Source organism: Nilaparvata lugens, chromosome 11 (assembly GCF_014356525.2).
Source record: "Nilaparvata lugens isolate BPH chromosome 11, ASM1435652v1, whole genome shotgun sequence".
Lineage (NCBI taxonomy): Eukaryota > Metazoa > Arthropoda > Insecta > Hemiptera > Delphacidae > Nilaparvata > Nilaparvata lugens.
The window spans coordinates 38,548,582-38,571,661 of record NC_052514.1 but is presented as its reverse complement, the minus strand read 5'-3'; the positions used below and the strand labels follow the sequence as shown (position 1 = coordinate 38,571,661).

The following is a 23,080-nucleotide window of genomic DNA, read 5'->3' as shown; positions in this document are numbered from 1 at the left end:
TATTTATGGGAATTGATTACAAATTACGAACTCTTCAACAACACTGAGTTCACAGATAATTTAACATTAATTACAAATATTTCACATTTAAAAAAGGGGTTGGCTTGATAATTTTAAAATTTAAAGGAAGAAAGAATCCTAAACTCCATGTGCATCTTCTCAGGTCAAGATCACAAACAGAAGAAAGTGGTTTTCAGAAAAATTTTATCTCTTCCTTGAATGATTTGTAAGCTTCTCTCTGATTGGCCTTTAACTTAACAAACTCAATACAATTGGGTGCTTCAGAATCAGGGCTTCTTCAACTTTATAATAGAAAAAAAAATAAAAGTTTTTTATATAAATATATGGAGTGATTATCTTAAACTATTTTCATAAATAAATCGCGATATACGATGTTAACAAACAATATACATTTAGTTTTTTATATGAGTTTTGTAAACTCTGGATTTTCGCGCTTTTTAGATTATAATAAATATTTATACAGCAATAATAATTGTCCGTATTTCTATACATAAACCTTCCTTAGTATATATATAATACATCTTTTGTGAGTAAATTTTTATAATTCAACCTATACTGTTTGATCGAACAATCAGCTGATTCGCTGGGTATTGATTCAAATAACTATCGATTTATTCTAGATCGATTGATTCATTTAAAAGTGTAAACAAATGATTCTAACCTTAATGTACATGCAAACTTTTATTTTTTATAATCTGCCAATAATAAATAAGCCGCTTTATAATTTTTAATTCTGCCAATGGATTCTCATTAGTTGTTGAATCACAGTTATGCATGTTCTTCCTTATCATTTTAGATAAAATGATTACTCTTTTATCGCTAACAATATTCGGTTTTATTTGAATGGTTCTTTGACTAGGTTATCTTTCTTTTCCATTTTATAATTCTATTAAAATTCACCAGTTCATTTCAAAATATTTTATGGTACTAAAATACCACGTGACAAGCGCTCCAGGTGGAAGTTTTGTAAACTTCCACAAAATTCCTGATTCAGAATTTGTAAACTAGGTTATGTTTATAGAAAGCATGTAGTAGCTTCAGCACAAACAGGTAATGTTTTCTATTCCTCAATAATTCTTCTTCAGATTTTTATGACAAAAAATAGTGTACGTTACTTGGACGTGAATGTCTTTTGCAGTGCTCGAATGGAATTCTAGTCGGGGCGTTAGCCGAGCAACATAACATCATTCTCGCCTGCAAAAGGCCCCTTCCCGTCCATATGACTTGAGATACTATTATATTATTACATCTCATGAGTTGGTGAAGCCTTTGATGTGTGTAAGGGACTCACCCGATCCAATTTCTATCGGACTATTTTTGTGCGGTTGACTATAGTATAGTGTTGATCTATGGTAATAGATAACGTGAACTCTTATAGAATACGATGGCGTGAAGGGTGTCAATGATAGCCAAACCACATAGTTTCCAGATTTTATTTATAAAATTACTAAAACTAGAGATCAATAATTTATTTCCTTAATTTTATCTGGGTGGGATAGTTGTCACCATCTTGATTGTAGTCTGGCCTCTTCTCCCCTCTCGCTTCTCTTTCCTGAAAAAAGGGAAATATGTTTAAAAATTGTGACAAATTGATATTTGTGACAAAAAATTATCAATAGGAATATAACATGCTTTCAATTTCTATCAGACAAAAAAAGTTCAACAATTGTGACGAATTGATATTTGTAACGGAAAATTATCGATAAGAATATTTCATGCTTTAAATTTTTATCAGACAAAAAAAGTTCAACAATTGTGACGAATTGATATTTATAACAAGAAATAATCAATAAGAATATTACATATGCTTTCAATTTCTATCAGACAAAGTTGACTCAATCAAGACTCGCCCAAATTTGGTGGAGCATTCAGACTTTTGCACATCCCTAGGATAGTTTATAGTATTATAGTATAGTACTATCTTTATTATTCTTGAGCGAGCACAGCCCAGTAATTCATATGGCAGTTTCTACACGTTTTCACGTCTACACTATTCCAACTCTGCGACAACACTAACAATATAGCTAATAGCACTAATAGATTAATAGTACTCCATTGAATAAGATAGACCTGGATTAAATTGATATGTTCTTCTCATCTGAGCAAAAATCAATTCGGATTTATTTACAGTATTTATTTCATTAACAATCACAAATCATAATTGCAATATGATATGATTGGAAGAAGACAACAGGCATAGCCCAAAACTGTCTTCTCCCAAATTTTTACAAATAAAAGTTTCAAAAGAGAATGAAGTTTGAATGAAAAAGACTAAGAAATTGTCAATAGCCACAGATTTATTGATACTCAGAAAGACCGGTTTCGGTTTCTGATGAACAGTTTATCAGAGATTGACAATGGTGTAATAACCGAAACCGATCTTTCTGAGTATCAATAAATCTGTGGTTTTTGACAATTTCTTAGTCTTTTTCATTCAATATGAATAATTACCACAATATCAACTTCTCAACTACACAAAAAGTATAAGAATGAGGTTTTATATTATGATTTCTTTTGTCACCAATCCAATTTCAAAAATTCCAATTTTCACTTCAAAACTAATAACTAAACTAAACTAATTTAAAACAAAAATATTTCACTCAAATCTCTACAAATTGGAAATTGGAATTCAGGGCTAATAACTCCTTAGCCCTATGTGACCTCACTGGCTAACAATCAAATCATATTTCTACGATAAATTCCCGTTTACGAAAACAAATTCATGCATTGAGAATGAGATCCAATTATTTCCAGAGCCTCTTCAAGGAACTTGGTTTTTCAACTTATTGCATCAAATATGATAAAGCTGAATTCTCACAAATCAGTGACAGTGAAAGTGAAAATATGATTCAAATGAGTTCTGATTGGACTTTTTCCACTCAGCACGGACTTGCGAGTATGAATAGTCCTATTCGAACGTATGGGAATTATATTTTCACTGTACCGGTCACTTTCACTGTCATTTACTAGTGAAGGTATACGTTTTAGTTTGTGCGTAAACTTCAGCAGCCGACGACGACAGTCATTGAAGACATGCCTGTTGTCTTCTCCCAATCATATCATATATTATAATTATGATTTGTGATTGTCAATGAAATAAATTGAGTTTTAATGTATTCATGATTTTAAAAGTCTATTGTTTTGTTAAGGGAAATGGAATCAGGTTCCTCAAGAAAAGGTTTTCTATTTATAATTATTTCGTCTGAATACTAATAATACTCACAGCATCCAGTCTTATCTGTTCATAAATGATGTCGAGTGATTTTTGGATTTCAGGGGGAACAGGGGGCGGAGTCGGCAGATGAGCGCCCTCGGCACGGAAGCCCCCCTCGTCAGCCGTGTACGTGACCGTGATCAGTGATCCGTCCGGCGCCGTGTACGAGTACGACCCGTGCTGCACCAGAGCTTCCTCGTCCTTAATTCCGACGTTCTTCAGGAATCCTGTCTCTTCGGCTACTATGTTGTTGCCGGTTTCGTAACTGTCACAAAAAACCACAATTAATCCAATGTATTTTGTTCATAGACTCATCAATAAATTATGCAATTCATCTGTAGTTCAATTATTCACATGTACAATTACTGAACAAGTCTATGGAACAATAGATTGCCTGTCTCGAAAAAAATATGAGATTAATCTACTGTATATTGTGTGTTAGCTCATCAATATGCAATTAATTTTGAGTAATAATCATTGAACATGAATATTGTCTATAGAACAATAGATTGTCTGTCCAGTAACTGCAAGAAGAACATAATATCAAATTAATCCAGTGTGTTTTGTGTATTGAATCATCAATATGGGATTCATTTCGACTAATAATTATTGAATAATATGTCTATAGAACAATAGATTGCTTGTTTCGTAACTGTGACAAAAAAATCGAATTAATCCAATGTATATTGTGTGTTAGCTCATCAATATGGGATTCATTTTGAGTTATATTTATTGAATATGTCTATAGAACAATAGATTGCTTGTTTCGTAACTGTGACAAAAAAATCGAATTAATCCAATGTATATTGTGTGTTAGCTCATCAATATGGGATTCATTTTGAGTTATATTTATTGAATATGTCTATGGATCAATAGATCGCATAACTGTGATAAAAATTTCAAATAAATACACTGGATCACTGGATTAATTTGATATTCTTGTATTAATTTAGTTCTTGTATGATTACTCAATTCCGTATCATTGAATAAGAATGGTTTCTCATGTATTCCTAAGAGAAATCAAAGACTTATCCCGATCGTAAAATATTTGCCAAAAATTTTGGGAATGATTTGATCATCAACTATGTTAGACCCAATGACAAAAATTCAGAGGTGAATTATTGCATTCTCCGCAGTTTGTAGGGGAAGGTGGTTGTTGATCACAAATTTCTTCTTTGAAATCTTTGGGGAGGGGCGCTCAATATAGAATCTTGGGAACCCAATGAAGGACAGCTGTGTTTGAAATAACGACCTTTTTGTGGGTTCACCAACAATTCATGAAAATTTTTTTTTTTTTTTTTTTTTTAATCACATTACTATTGCTATCTAGTCTTGAGACTAATGAGCAAATTTTATCAAACCTAATTTACTAATTGTATATAATATGGACTACAGTGAAACTCTCTTTAGAATTTCTTACTGCTACCTACTAATAATTATTATGTACATCTATTAACTGTACTACTTAAGCTAGATTTCACTCAATCACTGCTCTGCTTTTTCACTAGACACCACTTTCACTGCACACCAATTCAAATGGTTTCCTTCTTTCAGTCTCCGCACCAACCCTCCGTTGTCTAGCAGCTGGATTGCTTCGACGTTCGTGTGTTGGTGGAGCCGTTCTTCATGACTTTCTGCATACCTTTGAATCTCACAGGATACCATGTTGACTCCCAGGTCCCTATGGATGTCGCTGTTCCGCACATACCAGGGAGCATCAACGATGTTTCGGAGCACCTTGTTCTGGAATCTTTGTATGATGGTGACGTTGCTCTGTTTGGTGCAGCCCCATAGTTGTATTCCATAGGTCCAAACAGGTTTGAAGATCTGCTTGTAGAGGAGCAATTTGTTTGGTATTGAAAGTGATGAGTTTCTTCCAATAAGCCAGTAGAATTTCTTGTATTTTATGTTCAGTTCTTCTTTTTTCTTTTTGACATGCTCTTTCCAGCGAAGCTTAGCATCAAGAGTCATACCTAGGTATTTAGCTTGATTTTCATGTGGTATATTAATTCCATTGATGTTGATTTCCATTGACACAGCTCTCTTGTTGGTGAAGTTAACATCAATCCAATTTATATTGTGTGTTAGCTCATCAATATGGGATTCATTTTGAGTAATAATTATTGAATATGTCTATAGAACAATAGATTGCTTGTTTCGTAACTGTGACAAAAAAAATCAAATTAATCCAATGTATATTGTGTATTAGCTCATCAATATGGGATTCATTTTGAATAATAATTATTGAATATGTCTATAGAACAATAGATTGCTTGTTTCGTAACTGTGACAAAAAAATCAAATCAATCCAATTTATATTGTGTGTTAGCTCATCAATATGGGATTCATTTTGAGTAATAATTATTGAATATGTCTATAGAACAATAGATTGCTTGTTTCGTAACTGTGACAAAAAAATCAAATTAATCCAATGTATATTGTGTGTTAGCTCATCAATATGGGATTCATTTTGAGTTATATTTATTGAATATGTCTATGGATCAATAGATCGCATAACTGTGATAAAAATTTCAAATAAATACACTGGATCACTGGATTAATTTGATATTCTTGTATTAATTTAGTTCTTGTATGATTACTCAATTCCGTATCATTGAATAAGAATGGTTTCTCATGTATTCCTAAGAGAAATCAAAGACTTATTCCGATCGTAAAATATTTGCCAAAAATTTTGGGAATGATTTGATCATCAACTATGTTAGACCCAATGACAAAAATTCAGAGGTGAATAATTGCATTCTCCGCAGTTTGTAGGGGAAGGTGGTTGTTGATCACAAATTTCTTCTTTGAAATCTTTGGGGAGGGGCGCTCAATATAGAATCTTGGGAACCCAATGAAGGACAGCTGTGTTTGAAATAACGACCTTTTTGTGGGTTCACCAACAATTCATGAAAATTTTTTTTTTTTTTTTTTTTTTAATCACATTACTATTGCTATCTAGTCTTGAGACTAATGAGCAAATTTTATCAAACCTAATTTACTAATTGTATATAATATGGACTACAGTGAAACTCTCTTTAGAATTTCTTACTGCTACCTACTAATAATTATTATGTACATCTATTAACTGTACTACTTAAGCTAGATTTCACTCAATCACTGCTCTGCTTTTTCACTAGACACCACTTTCACTGCACACCAATTCAAATGGTTTCCTTCTTTCAGTCTCCGCACCAACCCTCCGTTGTCTAGCAGCTGGATTGCTTCGACGTTCGTGTGTTGGTGGAGCCGTTCTTCATGACTTTCTGCATACCTTTGAATCTCACAGGATACCATGTTGACTCCCAGGTCCCTATGGATGTCGCTGTTCCGCACATACCAGGGAGCATCAACGATGTTTCGGAGCACCTTGTTCTGGAATCTTTGTATGATGGTGACGTTGCTCTGTTTGGTGCAGCCCCATAGTTGTATTCCATAGGTCCAAACAGGTTTGAAGATCTGCTTGTAGAGGAGCAATTTGTTTGGTATTGAAAGTGATGAGTTTCTTCCAATAAGCCAGTAGAATTTCTTGTATTTTATGTTCAGTTCTTCTTTTTTCTTTTTGACATGCTCTTTCCAGCGAAGCTTAGCATCAAGAGTCATACCTAGGTATTTAGCTTGATTTTCATGTGGTATATTAATTCCATTGATGTTGATTTCCATTGACACAGCTCTCTTGTTGGTGAAGTTAACATGAATCGACTTTTCCTCATTGAGCTTCATTCTCCACTTTTTGGTCCAGTCTTGTATCTTGTTGACAGATCTCTGAAGCTTCGCTGTTGCAATACCAACATCACTGTCTACTGCTAGTAGGGCGGTGTCATCTGCGAACGTGGCTGTGGTATTCTCCTCCAAATTAGGGATATCACTAGTGAAGAGAAGATAAAGGACTGGTCCTAAAACACTTCCTTGCGGAACTCCTGCTTTTATCTCTCTTAGATCAGAATATGAATCTTCATATTTGACTCTAAAGTACCTTCCTGTCAAATGATTGCAATATTTCTGTAAATTGCTTAGGAAGCATTTTCTTCAGTTTATAAAGAAGTCCCTCATGCCATACTTTGTCAAAAGCTTGCCCTATGTCGAGAAAAACTGCTGAACAAACCTTTTTTTCTTCCAAGCTCTTCTCTATTATATTAACTATCCTATGTACTTGATCAATTGTGGAGTGTTTTTTTCTGAAACCAAATTGATGATTAGGAATTAATTGCTTTCTCTCAATTATTGGCTTGAGTCTACTCAATAATATCCTCTCAAACAACTTTGATAACACAGGTAACAATGAAATTGGTCTGTATGCAGCTACTTCATGTGGTTCTTTACTTTCATGAAAATGAGAATAAAATCTATTATTGATGTTCTTTTTCATGACAAAAACTTCATTATAACTTTGTTGTAGTTAAGATACGAGGCAAAACAGTGTATAAACTACAAAAAAGCTAAGTGGTGTTTTAAACTAAAAAAGTTGTGGTGTTTTAAACATAGAAATGTGAAGAAGAGGTTATCATGGAATTATTTCTATTTCAATAATTGAAAAAGCTATATATGTGAACTTATTATTATTCCATTATGTATGCTGTGTATAAATGTACATTGAATGCATGTATTTTGTTGAAAACCAATTCAATTAAATTCATTACCTGGCTTTGTAGCTCCCATCATTCGACTGCACCTTATCGAAACGAATGATCGGAATCGGAGTCACAAAATCCAACCTTCCCGGTGCACTAGTCACTGGATACTGCTGATCCGGCTCATTTCGCTGGTTTTGCTGGTTCTGCTGATTCCTTTGATTCTGCTGATACTGCTGATTTTGTTGCGGAAAAGGGGGCGTGGCCGAATAGTGGGGGGCAGCCGGTGTGGGCGAGGGGACAGGTGGGTTTGCGAATTTGAAATCACCGCCATTCTGTGCTCCGAATTTTCCGAAATCGCCGCCGCCATTTTGTGGCCCGAATTTTCCAAAATCGCCGCCTCCATTTTGTGGCCCGAATTTGCCGAAATCCTGAGGCTGGTACTTTCGGTTGTTGAAGTTGTTGGGGGAGTTGAACTGCTGGGGGATGTTGGGGTATTGTGCTTCAGCAGTGTCCTGGATTTCGTCCTGCGCGTTTTGTTGCACTTTTTTCAGCCTCCTCTGGTGAGGTCGTTGACGAGGTGCTATCCTTTGGGACTCCTCCTGTGCCAGGATGCTGGACACTAGGAGAACAAGGATGCCCAGATGAGCCTGTGAAATGGAAGAAAAAGTAAATTATAATAGAAGTATAAAATTGCTATGGAAAGTTTCAAGACAGAAAGCATACAGAAAAGATACAAAAAGTTCAAAATGTCGAGTTCAAACAGTATCGTAGATTCAAGATTCTTCATTTTTCAAAAAAATTCACAATTATTTACAAAGTCTTCATAATATGAATCAACCTAAACTTTGTTAGAGACTGAGTCACATATTCTGCCTCTCTTGAAAAAAATCATATTGCATGTCTCACAGAAGAAGGGAGAGAGAAGATAATGGTAATGAAGTGGAAGAAGAAGTGAGAGATAACTCGGAGTAAGAAAGTGTAACAAGTAGACTTGATATTCGGATTCAGGCTTCTGGTATCGGTTGGCTGATTGTTAGAAGCCGATGAAAAATGAGAGGAGAGAAAAGAGAAAGAAGAGTAGAGGTGAGATAAAAAGAAAGGAGAAGAAGAAGAAGAAGAGGGGAAAAGAATGGGTGAAGAAGAAGAAAAAGAGGGGGAAAGAATGGGAGAAGAAGAAGAAGGAGGAGGATTTTAAGGAAGAGAACTCTTGTATTATGATAGAAAGAACAGAATGAAGAAGAACTGAACAAGAGTAGAGAACAAGAGAGGAGAACACTCAGGACAGGAAGATCATAAGAAAGAAGAACGAAGAGGAAGAAGAATAAGAGAAAGAAAAGAAGAGGAGAAAGAAGAATAAAAAGAAGAAGAAGAAGAAGAAGAAGATGAAGGAGAATGCAGGAGAAAAAGGCAGGAGGAGAATGGTTAGAAGAAGAAGAAGGTGGAGGAGAAGGAGAAGAAGAAGAAGAAGAAGAGAAGAAGAAGAAGAAGAATGAGAAGAAGAATGAGAAGAAGAAGGAGGAAGCAGGAGAAGAAGGCAGGAGAAGAAGGCAGGATGAGAAGGGTTAGAAGAAGAAGGCGGAGAAGAAGGAGGTGAAGAAGAAGAAGGAGAAGAAAAAAAAGGATGGGAAGAGCATGAAGATGAAGGAGAAAAGTTGAAAGGAGTGGCGGAAGATGAAGAAGCACATGAATAAGATCTTAAGAGGATTACTTATTTGCTATGCAAATTATTAAGCAGAATATTCTGAAGTTGAGCTTCACCAATTGCATAATCCTCTCATAATAATATGGATTCACAGTTGCAGTCTGGAATGTTCAGGTTTAGAATTTTTAGAATGTTCAGGCTACAGCACCTTCTTCGATTTGAAAGCATTGCACAATCTACTTGCTGAATGCAAACATCGGTTGGGATGATTTCATGTCATTCTGAACACTTTGCTGGTTCACATTTGGCGGGTGCTAACGAGGTAACTGATTATGTCATGCGTGTGCTTTGAATTGCTGGGATTATTATTCTGATTGATTGAGTTAAAAACTGAGAGAGAGAGAGAGTGAGAGAGAGAGAGAGAGTGATTCAGATTCCTTCTGAACACAAGAAACACAAGATAGTCTAGAAACAGTGAAAGGGATTGGAGTCTCAAAACAGAGAGAGAGATTAGAGTTCTTTTTTTTAGATTAGATTGGAGTTCTTTATTTATGTATGTTACAATATTTACACTAATTTACATTGAATGACGATAATGCTAGTTATTCAACGAATTCTACTAAGTATAAAAAATAATTATTAATCGATGAGAAAAAAAGATTGAATCCAATTAGAATAACGATTATATAATAATGCGATGTAACTTCATGAATCGGCGGTGGTTCAACAAATAATTGTCGATTCTCTAAATAAAATAGAATGACAGACGACCATTAACCATTAACACACGACCGGGAGAGAGAGAGATTGATTGATTGATTGATTGAGTACTTTATTTATGTAGATTACAATATATACTGGCTTATACACTTATATACAATAGCTTACAATACAGCAAAATTATAGATGAATTTACATAATATAGACTAAGAAAATAATTATTGAACTGTATATGATATGAAAAAGCAGTTTGTAATATAATAACTCCAGATAATAATCATATTGTTATGAGAGAGAGAGGGGGGGAGAGAGTGAGAGAGGAAGAGAGAGAGTGAGGGTGAGTGAGAGAGAATGAGGATGAATAGTCTATATTTACAGTGGTCGCCAAACAGTCGATCGCGAGCTAACGGTAGCTCGTGGGGTAGTTTTGGGTAGCTCACAGAAATGCTCGTGCAAAAGAATGTCGTCCAGTTTGATTATAAACACTTTCCCAGTCTGAAGAAAATCAACGACGAGAAAAATCCTCCACAGCACCGAAGCAATAACCAAGAGTAAGTTACAATTCTTTCAGACTTGAGACAACAGTTTGATCAACGATTTCAAGATTATAAAAGCATATCAAAGCATATCTCTTCTGTAGAGATCTATGCAGAAGATCTTGCAGCTTGTTTTGTGAAGCATTTTGTTGGAGATCAGGCTTCAGTTGAAATGAAATTTGTGGATTTTAAAAATTATCTTGTCTCTCAAATCACTTTCTACAACTGGAAATATTTGGCCTCAAGTCCCCAAAGAAAAATATCCAATTATTATTCAAGTTGCATTGAGGTTGAAAGCTATGTTAAGCTCTACCTTCTTGTAGCATCTTTTTCAAGTATGAAATTCTAAAAAAATCGATATAAGAACAGACTGACTGATGAACATTTGGACAACTGCATCAGAATGACGGCTACAACGTACACTCCAAACATCAAGAAAATACTTGATGACCAAAAACAGTTCCACTGCTCCCATTGAAATGTATATTTCAACTTTTGTTATACTTTTTTCTATGATATTAGTAGATTTGAACACTAGAAATGTATCTTTATAGGCAATAAAAGATACTTTCTACAGTCTAATATTTCTTAGTAGCTCACTAGAAGTTTTATGAATGCTATTCCAGCTCACAGGCTCATAACTTGGCGACCATTGGTCTATAATCTTCAACATCACATCACAGAGAACATTTTCCTCAATCTGAATACAATCCCATTGATAATGCCCAACTTTCGAGATTAACAATAACACCCAATAATTCTGAGGTTCACATTGTCCAACCTACAATGGAGAACAATATTCGATTGTTCAAAATAGAAATCTTCCATTTTGAACTTATATCCAGTCTGTGATCTTCAACATCAAAACCGTAGACAAAAAATTGAAATATTTGAATAATACTGAAATGTACTATAATAATAATAGACATAAATATTTGAATTTGAATAAAAAATGAACATAGGTTTGAATCTGTGATCACAACACAAAGAATATAATGTTATATTCGAGATAATTATAATTCAAATATTATATTTGAGAACTATAGTATTGATAATACCCCAGTCTTGAATTATGTAATAATCTAGACTTATCCATTGTAGGCTGGTAAACAATTTGTTTCTTCAAAAGTAGAACTCTCCCATTGTGAACTAATAGATAGTTCCAGTCAGTCTGTGATCTTCGAAAACATCTCAGTTCACTTTCACCATAATAATTATCACATTCCCTTTCACTCCAGCTCACTTCGCCCACACAAAAACCGAAACAATAATCAAACTACACGTAATAGACGTGCAATTATGGTAATTATTGCATCCTTGAACTATTTCATTACCGCATCGCATATTATGGAAATGTGTATTATATGATAATAAGTTCATTGAAGGCTTCTAACTGGTTAATCATTATGTTTCCGAAGTTCAACGTTTTTAATTTTGTGAAGTCACGAAAGTTATTAGTTTTCTGAGATCTTGTCACGAAATTAATTTCAGGTTAGCGGAGTTTGTTCTAATAATAAATTACATAAACGGTATATAGTTTTAGTAGTTAAATAACTGACTATTCTACAGTTGGTAAATACTGGGGTCCCTGATTTCTATATACGGGCGAAATAGACAAGACGAAATGTTTTTGATTGTTAACAGGATGCATCTACTTAATGAGGAAGAACACTGAGTGTTGGTTGCTCAAAAGCTGGTTAAATTTTAATCATAATTAATTCCACAAGAACCAATCAGAGAATCCGTCTTATCAAAACGGTCTTCTCTGATTGGTTCTCGTGGAATTGATCATCGTTTAGTGCATCTGAATGTCGGTTGCACAAAAGTCGGTTGAATTTTAATCATGATTAATTCCACAAGAACAAATCTGAGAAGCCGTCTGATCAAGAAGGTCTTCTCTGATTGCTTTTCGTGAAATTAATCACGGTTAAAATTGGACCGGCTGTTGTGCAACCTGACCTGAACGAGCGTAAGATATGAATACCGCGGAACTCAAATTAAAATTTATCTCCCCAAAGTACAAATATTTCAACTATACATCACAAATACAATGAATTAAATTCAATTCAAATAAACATTATTCCCCACTAAAATAATTTGTTCTGTTGTTGGAATTGTTTGTTCTGTGAAGCTGTGGACATTGTTGTTTGATATTTTATCATAATCCAAGTCCTCATTCATGAATGATTCTCAAGAACATTCTCAGCCAATCACGTTTCGTTCGCCTTGGAACCATGACAGGAGCCAATCGGAAGGAGTCTTGTAGCTTGCTTGTAGGAAAGACAACTGAAGCGTGCATGACTAGAGCGTTTTAAGGATTGTTCATAAAATGGTACTCGAAAATGTAGAAGTTTTCAATATCCATCAATAATGGATTGATTGATTATTTGGTAACTCATTGATAGATTGGGCAGTAAATATTATAATCATCTATCAGGGATAAGTTGGGGTTGAATTTTCAGGTAATAATTCTGAAAAATAATAAAAGGAGAAGGCTAAGAATATGACCACTATCTCATTTATCTTCAAACTTCTCATTATTTTTCCTATCTTTCCTTATTTCGAAATGATCCTTTCAGCTTATCAATATTCACAATTATTATCATTTTCAAAACAAGCTTCTTCAATGCACCAATATCTATATAGCATTCAAAGTGATAGCAATGTTGTTTATCCTATTCAATAGTAAATCCCGGTTCTACTGCAAGATGTAAATATAATACAATCTTGGTTCACGATTCTCAGCTGCATTTTTTTCAATCTTCTCTCTCACAATCTTGTTCCTTTTCTCTCTTTCAATCTCTTGATTCCTCCTCACATATTTTTCCTTTATTTGTATTCATATTCCTCCTTCATTCCGTTTCAATAATCTTAAATCAATTCTATTCCTGTTCCTTTCACTGTCACTCTCAAGAGCCCATCTTGTACCAAGATTCTCATCTCTATCCATCTTCTCTCATATTCTATTAATGTCTCACTTCCTCTGATTGATTCTATTGGAAGAAATCCATACTGTATTCACTTCGTTTCAAGGCACTGATCTCAATGTTTATCCTATTTCTTCCAATTTTCAAAGCCATCTTGAATCATGATTCTTTGCAGTATTTACTCAATTTGCTCTTTCATATTCCACCTAATCTACCTTATTTTATCTTCTCCATCTTTCTGTACTATCATTTTAAATCAACTGCAGATATTCATAATACTGAATTCATCCTTTTTAAAAATCAATAACACAACGTCCAAAGATTCTCACCTCTCCATTCTCATTTACTGATTTTCTTTTTTCTCTCAAGACTATCAACACAATAAGGAACACAATAAGCTTTGGTTTACGTGTGGGGTTCTTTGAACCATTGTATCATTAAATCCGGTCCTTCAGAATAATAATAATAACAATAATCCACACAATATTTATCCTCCCTTAACCCGTTTCCTCCCATTCATTGATTCTGTACCTCAATTTTTTTCATGACTATCAACTCAGCCTTGATTTCTCCATCATTTTCCTCCTATGAATATCTCATCTCTCAATCATTATCACCACATGCACCTCACAATCTTTCATTCATAATCCTTCATTCAATTCCTCCAATCCCACATCCATAATTCATAAACTTTGAATCTTCTCCCTCATTTTCCTTCTATGAATATCTCATCTGCTCATCTCTCTATCATTATTACCACATGCACCTTCCAATCTTCCATTCATAATCCTCAACTACTATATCCTTTCACAATCACTATTGCAATCATCATGTCTATTCGTATTGTTTATCTTTGTTTCATCTCCATGAATCTTAACTGCATTTTTATTGTTGCCCTCTCTTTCTTCATTGATTCTGTCTCCCTCAGAACACGAAAAGTGAAGTAAATAAATAAATAAATGGCGTGCACCCTCACGATTGGCATTTCAATCACGTGATTATCCTTGAACTTTCGTCAGTGAATGTTTGACCAACAACTTGCATTACAATATTATTACATGAAGTAACTGTACTGTTAACATTCACCACTTTACCTCATTGCGGTATATAGGGGCAGGTTATTCATGTTTTCATTATCCTAGCTAGACTCCTTTAACTCCTATAATGGCAATGCATCTTCTGTTGCTCTCTGTATACTCTGTCTTGCTGTTTCTCTTTTCTATATTCTCCATCTTTCTCTAATGTTTATTGTATTTACAGTTATTGCAATATAATATTAACATTCATGAATAAAGAAATCTGATCTAATCTTTGTCTTGCTGTTTTCCTTTTCTATCATTTTCATCCTTCTCTAATGTTTACTGTATTTACAGTTATTTCAATAATTTATAAATATGAATCAGCTCAGTAACTGCGCGAGTTGTGAAGACTGGTGATTCATTTGAAGTATGATTAAAATTCTATGCAATGATACCAATTTCTTCTAAGTTCAACATACATTCAATCTTAAAAAGATGTGTTTCTATGTCAAGTAGTTATAAATTTGAATTGTCTCCATAATTTCAGTAGGAACATTGACAGATTTCAGATCAAACAGTTTTGAAAGTGACATAGAAGTTTGAAAAAACATCGATATGGTACCTAAATGATTAATCACGTCTACAGTCTACATTGGATCTTGTTGAAAAAAATTGCATTGGATAAAGTATTTAATTTAATAAGTCATGTGTGTTTGAAAATTTCAAATATTCCTTCCAAAACCCTAGAAAAAATGTTGAACTTTGGAAAGTTTTTTTTTTTTTTTTTTTTTTTTTTTTTGTTTTTCTGTGTAATTTTATTATTGATAAAAACCTTAATCATAAAATCCTAAAGTCCTCGTTGTCCTTGGTTATGATATTTCAATTTCAATTTTTCAATTTCAATTTATTAAAAACACACAAAACAAGACAAAACAAAATTACAAAGATTTACGAAACAAATAAAACACAATAAAATGTTACAAATATAAAAAACCATGGACTTAGTGTTTGGGTGTGTTGGAGAAGAGAAAAAAAGAGAGGAAGATACCTAGCCAACTATGGTTTCCCATGTAATAGGCAGGCAAAGAAGAGAAGAGAAGTAATGAGGAAAAAAGGAAGGGAGAAATGGGGGGAAGGAAGAAAACAGAGGAATAGGTACTCAAAATAAAGGTAAGCGAGTCCACTGAAAAATGAAAAAACTAATGAAAAAAAAATGCTGGAGCAGAAATCTCGAGTCATATATCTAAATGGAAGAAGAAATTACTGTATGTCCAGTTTTTTATATCCAGTTTAATTTTTCCGCTGATCTTATTGTCCATGAGAAAGTGATTCGGAATGAGGTTTATTATTTTAGTACCTATGTAAATTAATTGCCTCCTTATACATTCAATATTAGTGTTATAGGTTACATATTTGTTAGCAGTGGCCCTTAGATTATAATAATTAAGAGTAGAGTTTATTGTGAGAGGAAAATCGGATCTATATTTTATTAAGTACTCAATTACGGTTTTTATGTATAATTGACGTATAGTCATGACCTCAAAATCACTAAAAACCATATCCGTTGGATAGAGCCTGGGTTTGTTTAATATAGTTTTAATTATCAGTTTTTGTGCTACAAATAATTCAGCAATATGACAGTTGAAACAGCCTCCCCAAACAACTATGCCATACTGCAGAATAGACTTGACTAGAGCATGATACATCATTTTCAGGTGGTTCTTATTAAGAATTCTGTTAACTTGGTAAAATTTAAAGGATAAATATCTAATTTTTCTACATATGTAATATGAACATCCCATTTAAGGTTTTCATCAATTATAATTCCCAAATACTTAGTATTATTGACTTTTTTAATGGTGGGACAATCACAATTACCCAAGTTTAAATTGCACTGAGAATGGAGTCTCAAATCTTGATTCTCGTTAGGCTGCCCTACTCTATTTGCAGAGAAAGTAATGTAATTAGTTTTTTCAATATTTAAACTTAAGGTATTCTTATCTAACCACTTCTTAATTAAAAGCATATTATTTTCAGCTATAGTATGAACTTCATTCCATGAATTTCCGTGAAAAATAGCTGCAGTATCATCTGCAAAGGATATCACAGTTGAGTTTAGAAGTCTTAAATTTAAAAAGTCATTTACATAGAGTATGAAAAGGATGGGAGAAAGTACAGTACCTTGAGGAAGACCATAAGAAGTTAAGTTAGTTACACTAGATTGATCATTTATGGTTAGGGACTGGGTTCTGTTACTCAGATAGCTTTTGAACAATTTAAGCGAGACTCCTCTGAAACCATAGGACTCTAGTTTATTGAACAAAGTATTATGAGGTATTGTATCAAAAGCTTTGCGTATATCCAGGAAGACCGCAATAGTTTTCTTATTGGAGTTTATTTTATCAGATAAAGTATTGATGAATTTTATTAGAGCGTCAGATGTACTTTTACTATTTTGGAAACCGAATTGGTTCTTGTTGATTATTTTGTTAAGATTCAAGAAAGAAACAACTCTTGACTTTATTAGTTTCTCCATTATTTTAGCAAGGTTGCTGATAAGACTAATCGGTCTATAATTACAGGGATTAGTCGGGTCACCTTGTTTGAATAGAGGTTTTATTTTGGCTGATTTGAGGTGCTCGGGAAAATATCCCTCCTCAAAGCATCTATTAAAAATGAAAGCGAGAGGTTGAGATATAAATTGGCTATTTTCTTCAGCGTAATATTACCTAGACCATCAATACCAGGACTGCAATTGTTCTTTAGATTTTTAATAGTTGCCTCAACTTCAACTGGGCACGTTGGTCTCATAAAAAACGTATTATCGATCTGTATTGCAGGAAATCGATCACCAGTATTTTCAGGGATATTGATAGTTTGAGCTTGTAATTTACCCACATTTGTGAAATAATTGTTGAGGGAGTGAGCATCAAGTTCAGTACTCTTTTCCTTGATACTGGCCTCACCTATAACCTCGTTTATGCACTTCCACAACTTCATGCTGTTGTTATTACAATTTTCAATTTTCCCTTTATAGTAGACTTCCTTTGCATGATTTATGATCTTATTCAAACCATTACGATAAGCCTTATATTCATTCTTTAAGATATTGTTATTAGGATCTCTTCTGAGTCTAGAATGCATTTTGTCCCGCGTGATTATTGATCTTATGATGCCTTCAGATATCCAGGGCTTCAGGGGACGAAGTCTGTTAGGTATCACTTTTACCTTCTTGCATTGATTGATGAGACTGGTCAAACGATCGACAAATTTATCCATAATAGTGTCAATGCTTCCATTCACGGTATAGATTTCTCCCCAATCTTCATTCCTTATGCGTTCCAATAGTGCATGATAGTTGGTTCTAGTTAATGTGTTTATCAATACGTTTCTATTATCCTTATTGATAGGGACCTTCACCAAGTTCAGTACAACCGCGTAGTGGTCAGTTATGGTTGTCCTAAATATAACTCCTTTAGTGAACATAGAATGGTTGCCTGAATTTTTATAAAAAATGTGGTCAATGCAAGAATTTGTTGTGGTTGTTACTCGGGTATCACCATTTATGTAAGACTTATAGCCATTACTATTGAAAATATGCAGATAATCTTGAACAGGAACACTAGTTGAATGTGTATTTATATTCATGTCTCCCGCCACACATACATTTATTCCATTAGGAATTTTACTGATTTCATTACTCAGACTATTAAGAAAATTATCAATATTTTGATTACTTGGTGATCTATAAACCCCAATCACCTTCACAATAAAATCATCAATTCTTAAGTCAGCACTAACTACATTGGCATCAGAGATATCGAGTGAAACTTCATTGAATCCTATGCAATCTTTTATGTACATGCATAATCCATCACATTTATTCTGTTTAGTGTACTTATTTATTGCCGTATATCCAGGAATGTTGAAAATGAACGGCATATCTGCAGTCAACCAGGTCTCAGTTAATATTATAATGTGAATATCAGTTTTCAATTCATTGAGGCAGCAAATAAACTGATCGAAATTAGCATTCAAACTACGTATATTCATAGACATAATATTGAAACACTCAGCATCTTTATTTCTGTCCTCGTGAAAGTGATAGTTCAAATAATCGTCGATTACATCTGTTTCATTTTCTGTTTCTAAAATATTAAGAACCTCTTCAGTGTCACTCATAACTTATATCATCAGGTCCACTTCTCTTTTCCTTGTTCCATTCAACAAGCCCCTCACTATCTATGAATTTAAGTTTTTAATTAGTTTGTCCACAGCATCATCTACCAGACTGGTTGTTAAATACCTGAAAGTTTCAGTGTGTCTAGACAAGGCAACAATCGCATGGGGCATGCTGTTATAGATTTCATTCTCCTTGTACTTAATTCTGATTAGAATAACATTTTATGAGTTAGCCCTTGTGCTTCGTGGATTGTGTGAAGTGCAACATCCTCTCTCCACTTTATAGTATCACCCACCATAAGTTTTTCTTCTTGGGTGAATGTTAATATCAAAGTGTCGGGTTGTATCAGATGGTATTCCCCATTTCTGTAAGTAGGCAGAATTGAGATAGCTCTTTCATTAAGCGTCGTAATATTTCCATAGACAGTGGAAAGGACAAAACAAACATCGATAGGACATCTACGAGTTACCGTTTGTTTTGTAAAAGGTTCGCAGAATTCTGAAATTTTATGCCATCTTGTGGCATAATTACTTCTCTCAATGTAGGGTATTTGGTTTGCGTCACCAACTACAATTATTTCTGAGGCCTTACTCAAGTTAGCAATAAAACCGATGTAACCCGCATGCATAAGTAGAGCTTCATCAATAAAAACTCTATTGTATGTTTTATTCTGATTATGATTTATTATATATGAGCCAACTGTCCTGTAATACTACCAGTTAATTTTTGTCCTATTACCAGTTAATTTTTGATTTGATTATAGGAAGTAGTTTTAAAATGAAAAAAAACATACTTTATCTGGTCCAAGTCCAATTGCACAGACTGTACAAATTAAACCAATATAGTCCTATGTTATTTATTTTTTCTTCATTCAATCATTTAGAATTATAAAACTCCTAGAAAAGTACCAAGGACTGGAGCCCAAAATAGTTACAATTCTAATTTATACTACAATACAAAAAATGTTCTAGGATAAATTTCACCTTGTCCACATTTCTAGTTATGTCAATGATAATAACCTATGTCATATTCAACAGTTGCCTACGGTATATTTTCAGTGGCTACCACTGTAAGGGCCGGTTTCCAAGCTCGGGATTTAGCTAAGTCCTAGACTTTAAACAGCTGGAGTCAGAAAATTGGTTTCCCAAAACGGGGCGTAGTCGCAGTCATTGGAATAGTCACGTTTGAATTAAATTTCGAAAAACAAAAAAATTGAACACAAAATAAAGAGAAAATAGTGTAAAGTTTCAGCTATTTTGAATTATTTAGGAATGTCTAATTTCGTCAAGGAAAAACGTTTCCAATTATGGAAATGAGAAAATAAAAACTACGACTACTGTTATAAAAGCTGCGACTACGCCCCGTTTTGGAAAGCCAATTTTCTGACTCCAGCTGTTTAAAGTCTAGGACATAGCTAAATCCCGAGCTCGAAAACTGGCCCTTAGAATGTGTGGAATATGATGAGAGAGCTTTCACAAATCATGAATGAAATTTGATTGATGGAGAGTTGTATGTTATTTATTATTGGAGAATTATGTCTTAGATAAGTCTCACCAAAAACTTGAGAGGTATACGGTTGAAATATATTGTTTTTGATGGTTAAAGAAAATGATTTTATTCACCCCAATGACTTCTGTTACTGCAAATATTGACAACAGCTAGATGGAAATTCGATGAGCGCTACTATTCAAAAATCATTTGTTAGCCCGGGAATTTGGATTTTCGTTTAATAATATTAATTAATTTATTAGCATTTGAGTAATTCCAATATCTCAGTAATTTCCATCTGGTGAAATAATTAATCAATTGAGAAAATGGAACTAGAATTTTATTGTTTGCAATGATAATAATCATTGACATATTATTCCAGTACGTCATCTCAGATAAACATAGGAAATATTTCGTTTTAAAGTTATGGTAGCCTTTGAAATAATGAAAAAGATTAAATATTCAACGTTTGACTTATATTCTATTCAATGATACCATTTGAAATTGAAAAAGTTGAGAATTCGATGAATATTCAAAAATAGCTTCCATTCAAAATATGGAGAATACAGTACTACAACTGACAGATAATAAAGAAGTATCTTTCTAAGGGGAATCATAAGTAGAAAAAGTAATTAATGATTTGATTAAATTGATGAATTGAAACTGTATGAACAATAAGCCATTCATCATTGATTATTCAATATGAACCAGTAATAATCATTCAACTAGAATGTTATCAATCAGATTTTGGTTGATATCCAATCAATTGATATCATCCACATGTGCCGGCATCTGTGACCTTGAGAGGTCATCAACCAACCTGTTTCAAACTATTTCATAATAAATATTAATAACTAGAAATATTCTGATAATACTGACAAGAATCTTCATCCTGCTGCCACTGGTTGGATCAGTCCCTCTTTGTCTCTCTCTTCGAATCTAGATGTCACTGTCTCTCTCTCAGATCGTGCACGAGATGATGTTACTTTGTTAAATGGCGTCTCAGAGTCCCACCAGCCGATTTATATAGCATCGTCCACATTTGGAATTCTAAAGTATGCAGAAGAAGATGAGGAGGACGAACGAGGGAGAGAGAAGAAGGGATGAGGAAGAGAAGAGGAGGTTTGGAGGATGTGGTGGGGGAGGAGTGGCAAAGGAGAAAGATGGAAGATGCACATCTTGAATTTGCGGCATAATTTTACTTTCTCTTTCACTCGATGCACCTTGTTCAGTTGGTCTTGTAATCCAATTTAGAATTGATTCGTTTGACTGATCAACTATGATAAAGTTTTGATTGGTCGATGATTATGTGGATAATTCAATGGGTTTTGAATGATTTGAATCAATTATCAGAAATCGATTTACAGCCATTTACAGCCATTCCATTTTCGTTTAATAATAATTATCAGAAATTATCACAAACTTGGGATGGGTAATTGATTATCTTATTAACAGTTCAATGTATTTTGATTAATTTGAATCACAATATCAAAAATCAAACTTTCAATTGGTCAATGAGTATGTGGGTAGTTCAATGAATTTTGTTGATTTGAATCAATAATTATCAGGATTCTCAATAAGTCAGTTTAAAAATTAGCTGCAGATCCCTTGATCCAATCAAATACTGATTCAACTGGATGAATAATAATCAACATTTCGCATGGTTCAATGGATTATGATCGATCTGAATATGAAGATTGATAAATGGATGTAGACTAAGATGGAGAAAGACGATTTTGGAGATGAACCTGTTGTGTAGATTCTTCAAGTATAGTGGATGATGAGATGAACAGATTTATTTATCTATTGTATAAAATACTATAATCATAATACAATTATGACATTGGAGGAAAAACTAGGCTAAGCCTGTATTATTTCTCTCCAAAAATTTTGATAAAATGTTAATGTTGTCCAAAAGATAAGGTTATATAGTCACACACTGCTTCGTCACTTGATTTTCGGTCCAGAAATGATGATTTGAAATTTTTAATTTTGAAGGTTGATTTTATACTTTAGATGAATCACAATAAATTAGAAACTTTAGAAATATTGCACTTATTTAAAAAATTTAAATACAAAATCAAAAACCTCAGTATTTGTTATTCACAGCTCTAAAATATAGTGAGATAAACTCACTCATTCAACACATTCCAATGAATTGAAGTAAGTGAAATACAAATATATTGTCATTAGTCATCCTATCAAATCAGCAAGGATAATAGGTACCTGAGACATATTCAGATAATCTCATTCTCACAATAATGAAACTAAGAGAAGAGAGAATATTCCTATCCAAGAATGAAAAACCTGGCTTTGTATGAAAAAATTCTCCGCCATCAGTCATGAATAACTAATTCATTGCAGAGTCTTCCTCATTATGGAACCTTGTAAATCATAGATTCTCATATAAAGAATATAATATAGGAAGGATAGGTGAAACTCTATAACAATCAATCATGGAAGATTAAAATACACTCCAGAATCATTCTCATTATGAAACGTATTGTTGGAATTTGCAAATATATATTTGATGCAAATGCAGTTCCAGGCCTAGTCATGAAAGGTCGAAGAACTCAAAAGAACCAGTTTTCACTTTCTGCCCACTTGTGGCTGATAATACTTGTCCCATCACCGTTTGGGCTGACTTCTCCCTTTGCAACATAATTTATCATTTTTATCTCCCGTCCGTCTGTCCTTAGTAGGTCATTGACCAAGTTAGATGCATTCATCATTTTTCGGTATTTTCTCCTCATTCT

The 23,080-nt window shown here is 33.7% G+C and overlaps 1 protein-coding gene across 2 annotated transcripts; it reads right to left on the bottom strand.

Annotated features, from left to right (window-relative positions):
- Window positions 1–1,440: 1,440 nt before the first annotated feature.
- Window positions 1,441–21,355, bottom strand: LOC111055739. 2 transcript variants are annotated; one of them, XM_039438405.1, is made up of 5 exons: window positions 21,204–21,355; window positions 8,227–8,456; window positions 7,876–8,190; window positions 3,245–3,500; window positions 1,441–1,573 (listed from the first exon to the last, which is right to left on the bottom strand). In XM_039438405.1, exons 1-5 carry the CDS (start codon window positions 21,213–21,215, stop codon window positions 1,490–1,492), a joined length of 897 nt encoding a protein of 298 aa, XP_039294339.1. In that variant the 5' UTR covers window positions 21,216–21,355; the 3' UTR covers window positions 1,441–1,489. The 2 variants fall into 2 exon arrangements, with proteins under 2 accessions (XP_039294339.1, XP_039294338.1); XM_039438404.1 differs by having other exon boundaries at window positions 7,876–8,456.
- Between the last annotated feature and the right edge of the window lie 1,725 nt (window positions 21,356–23,080).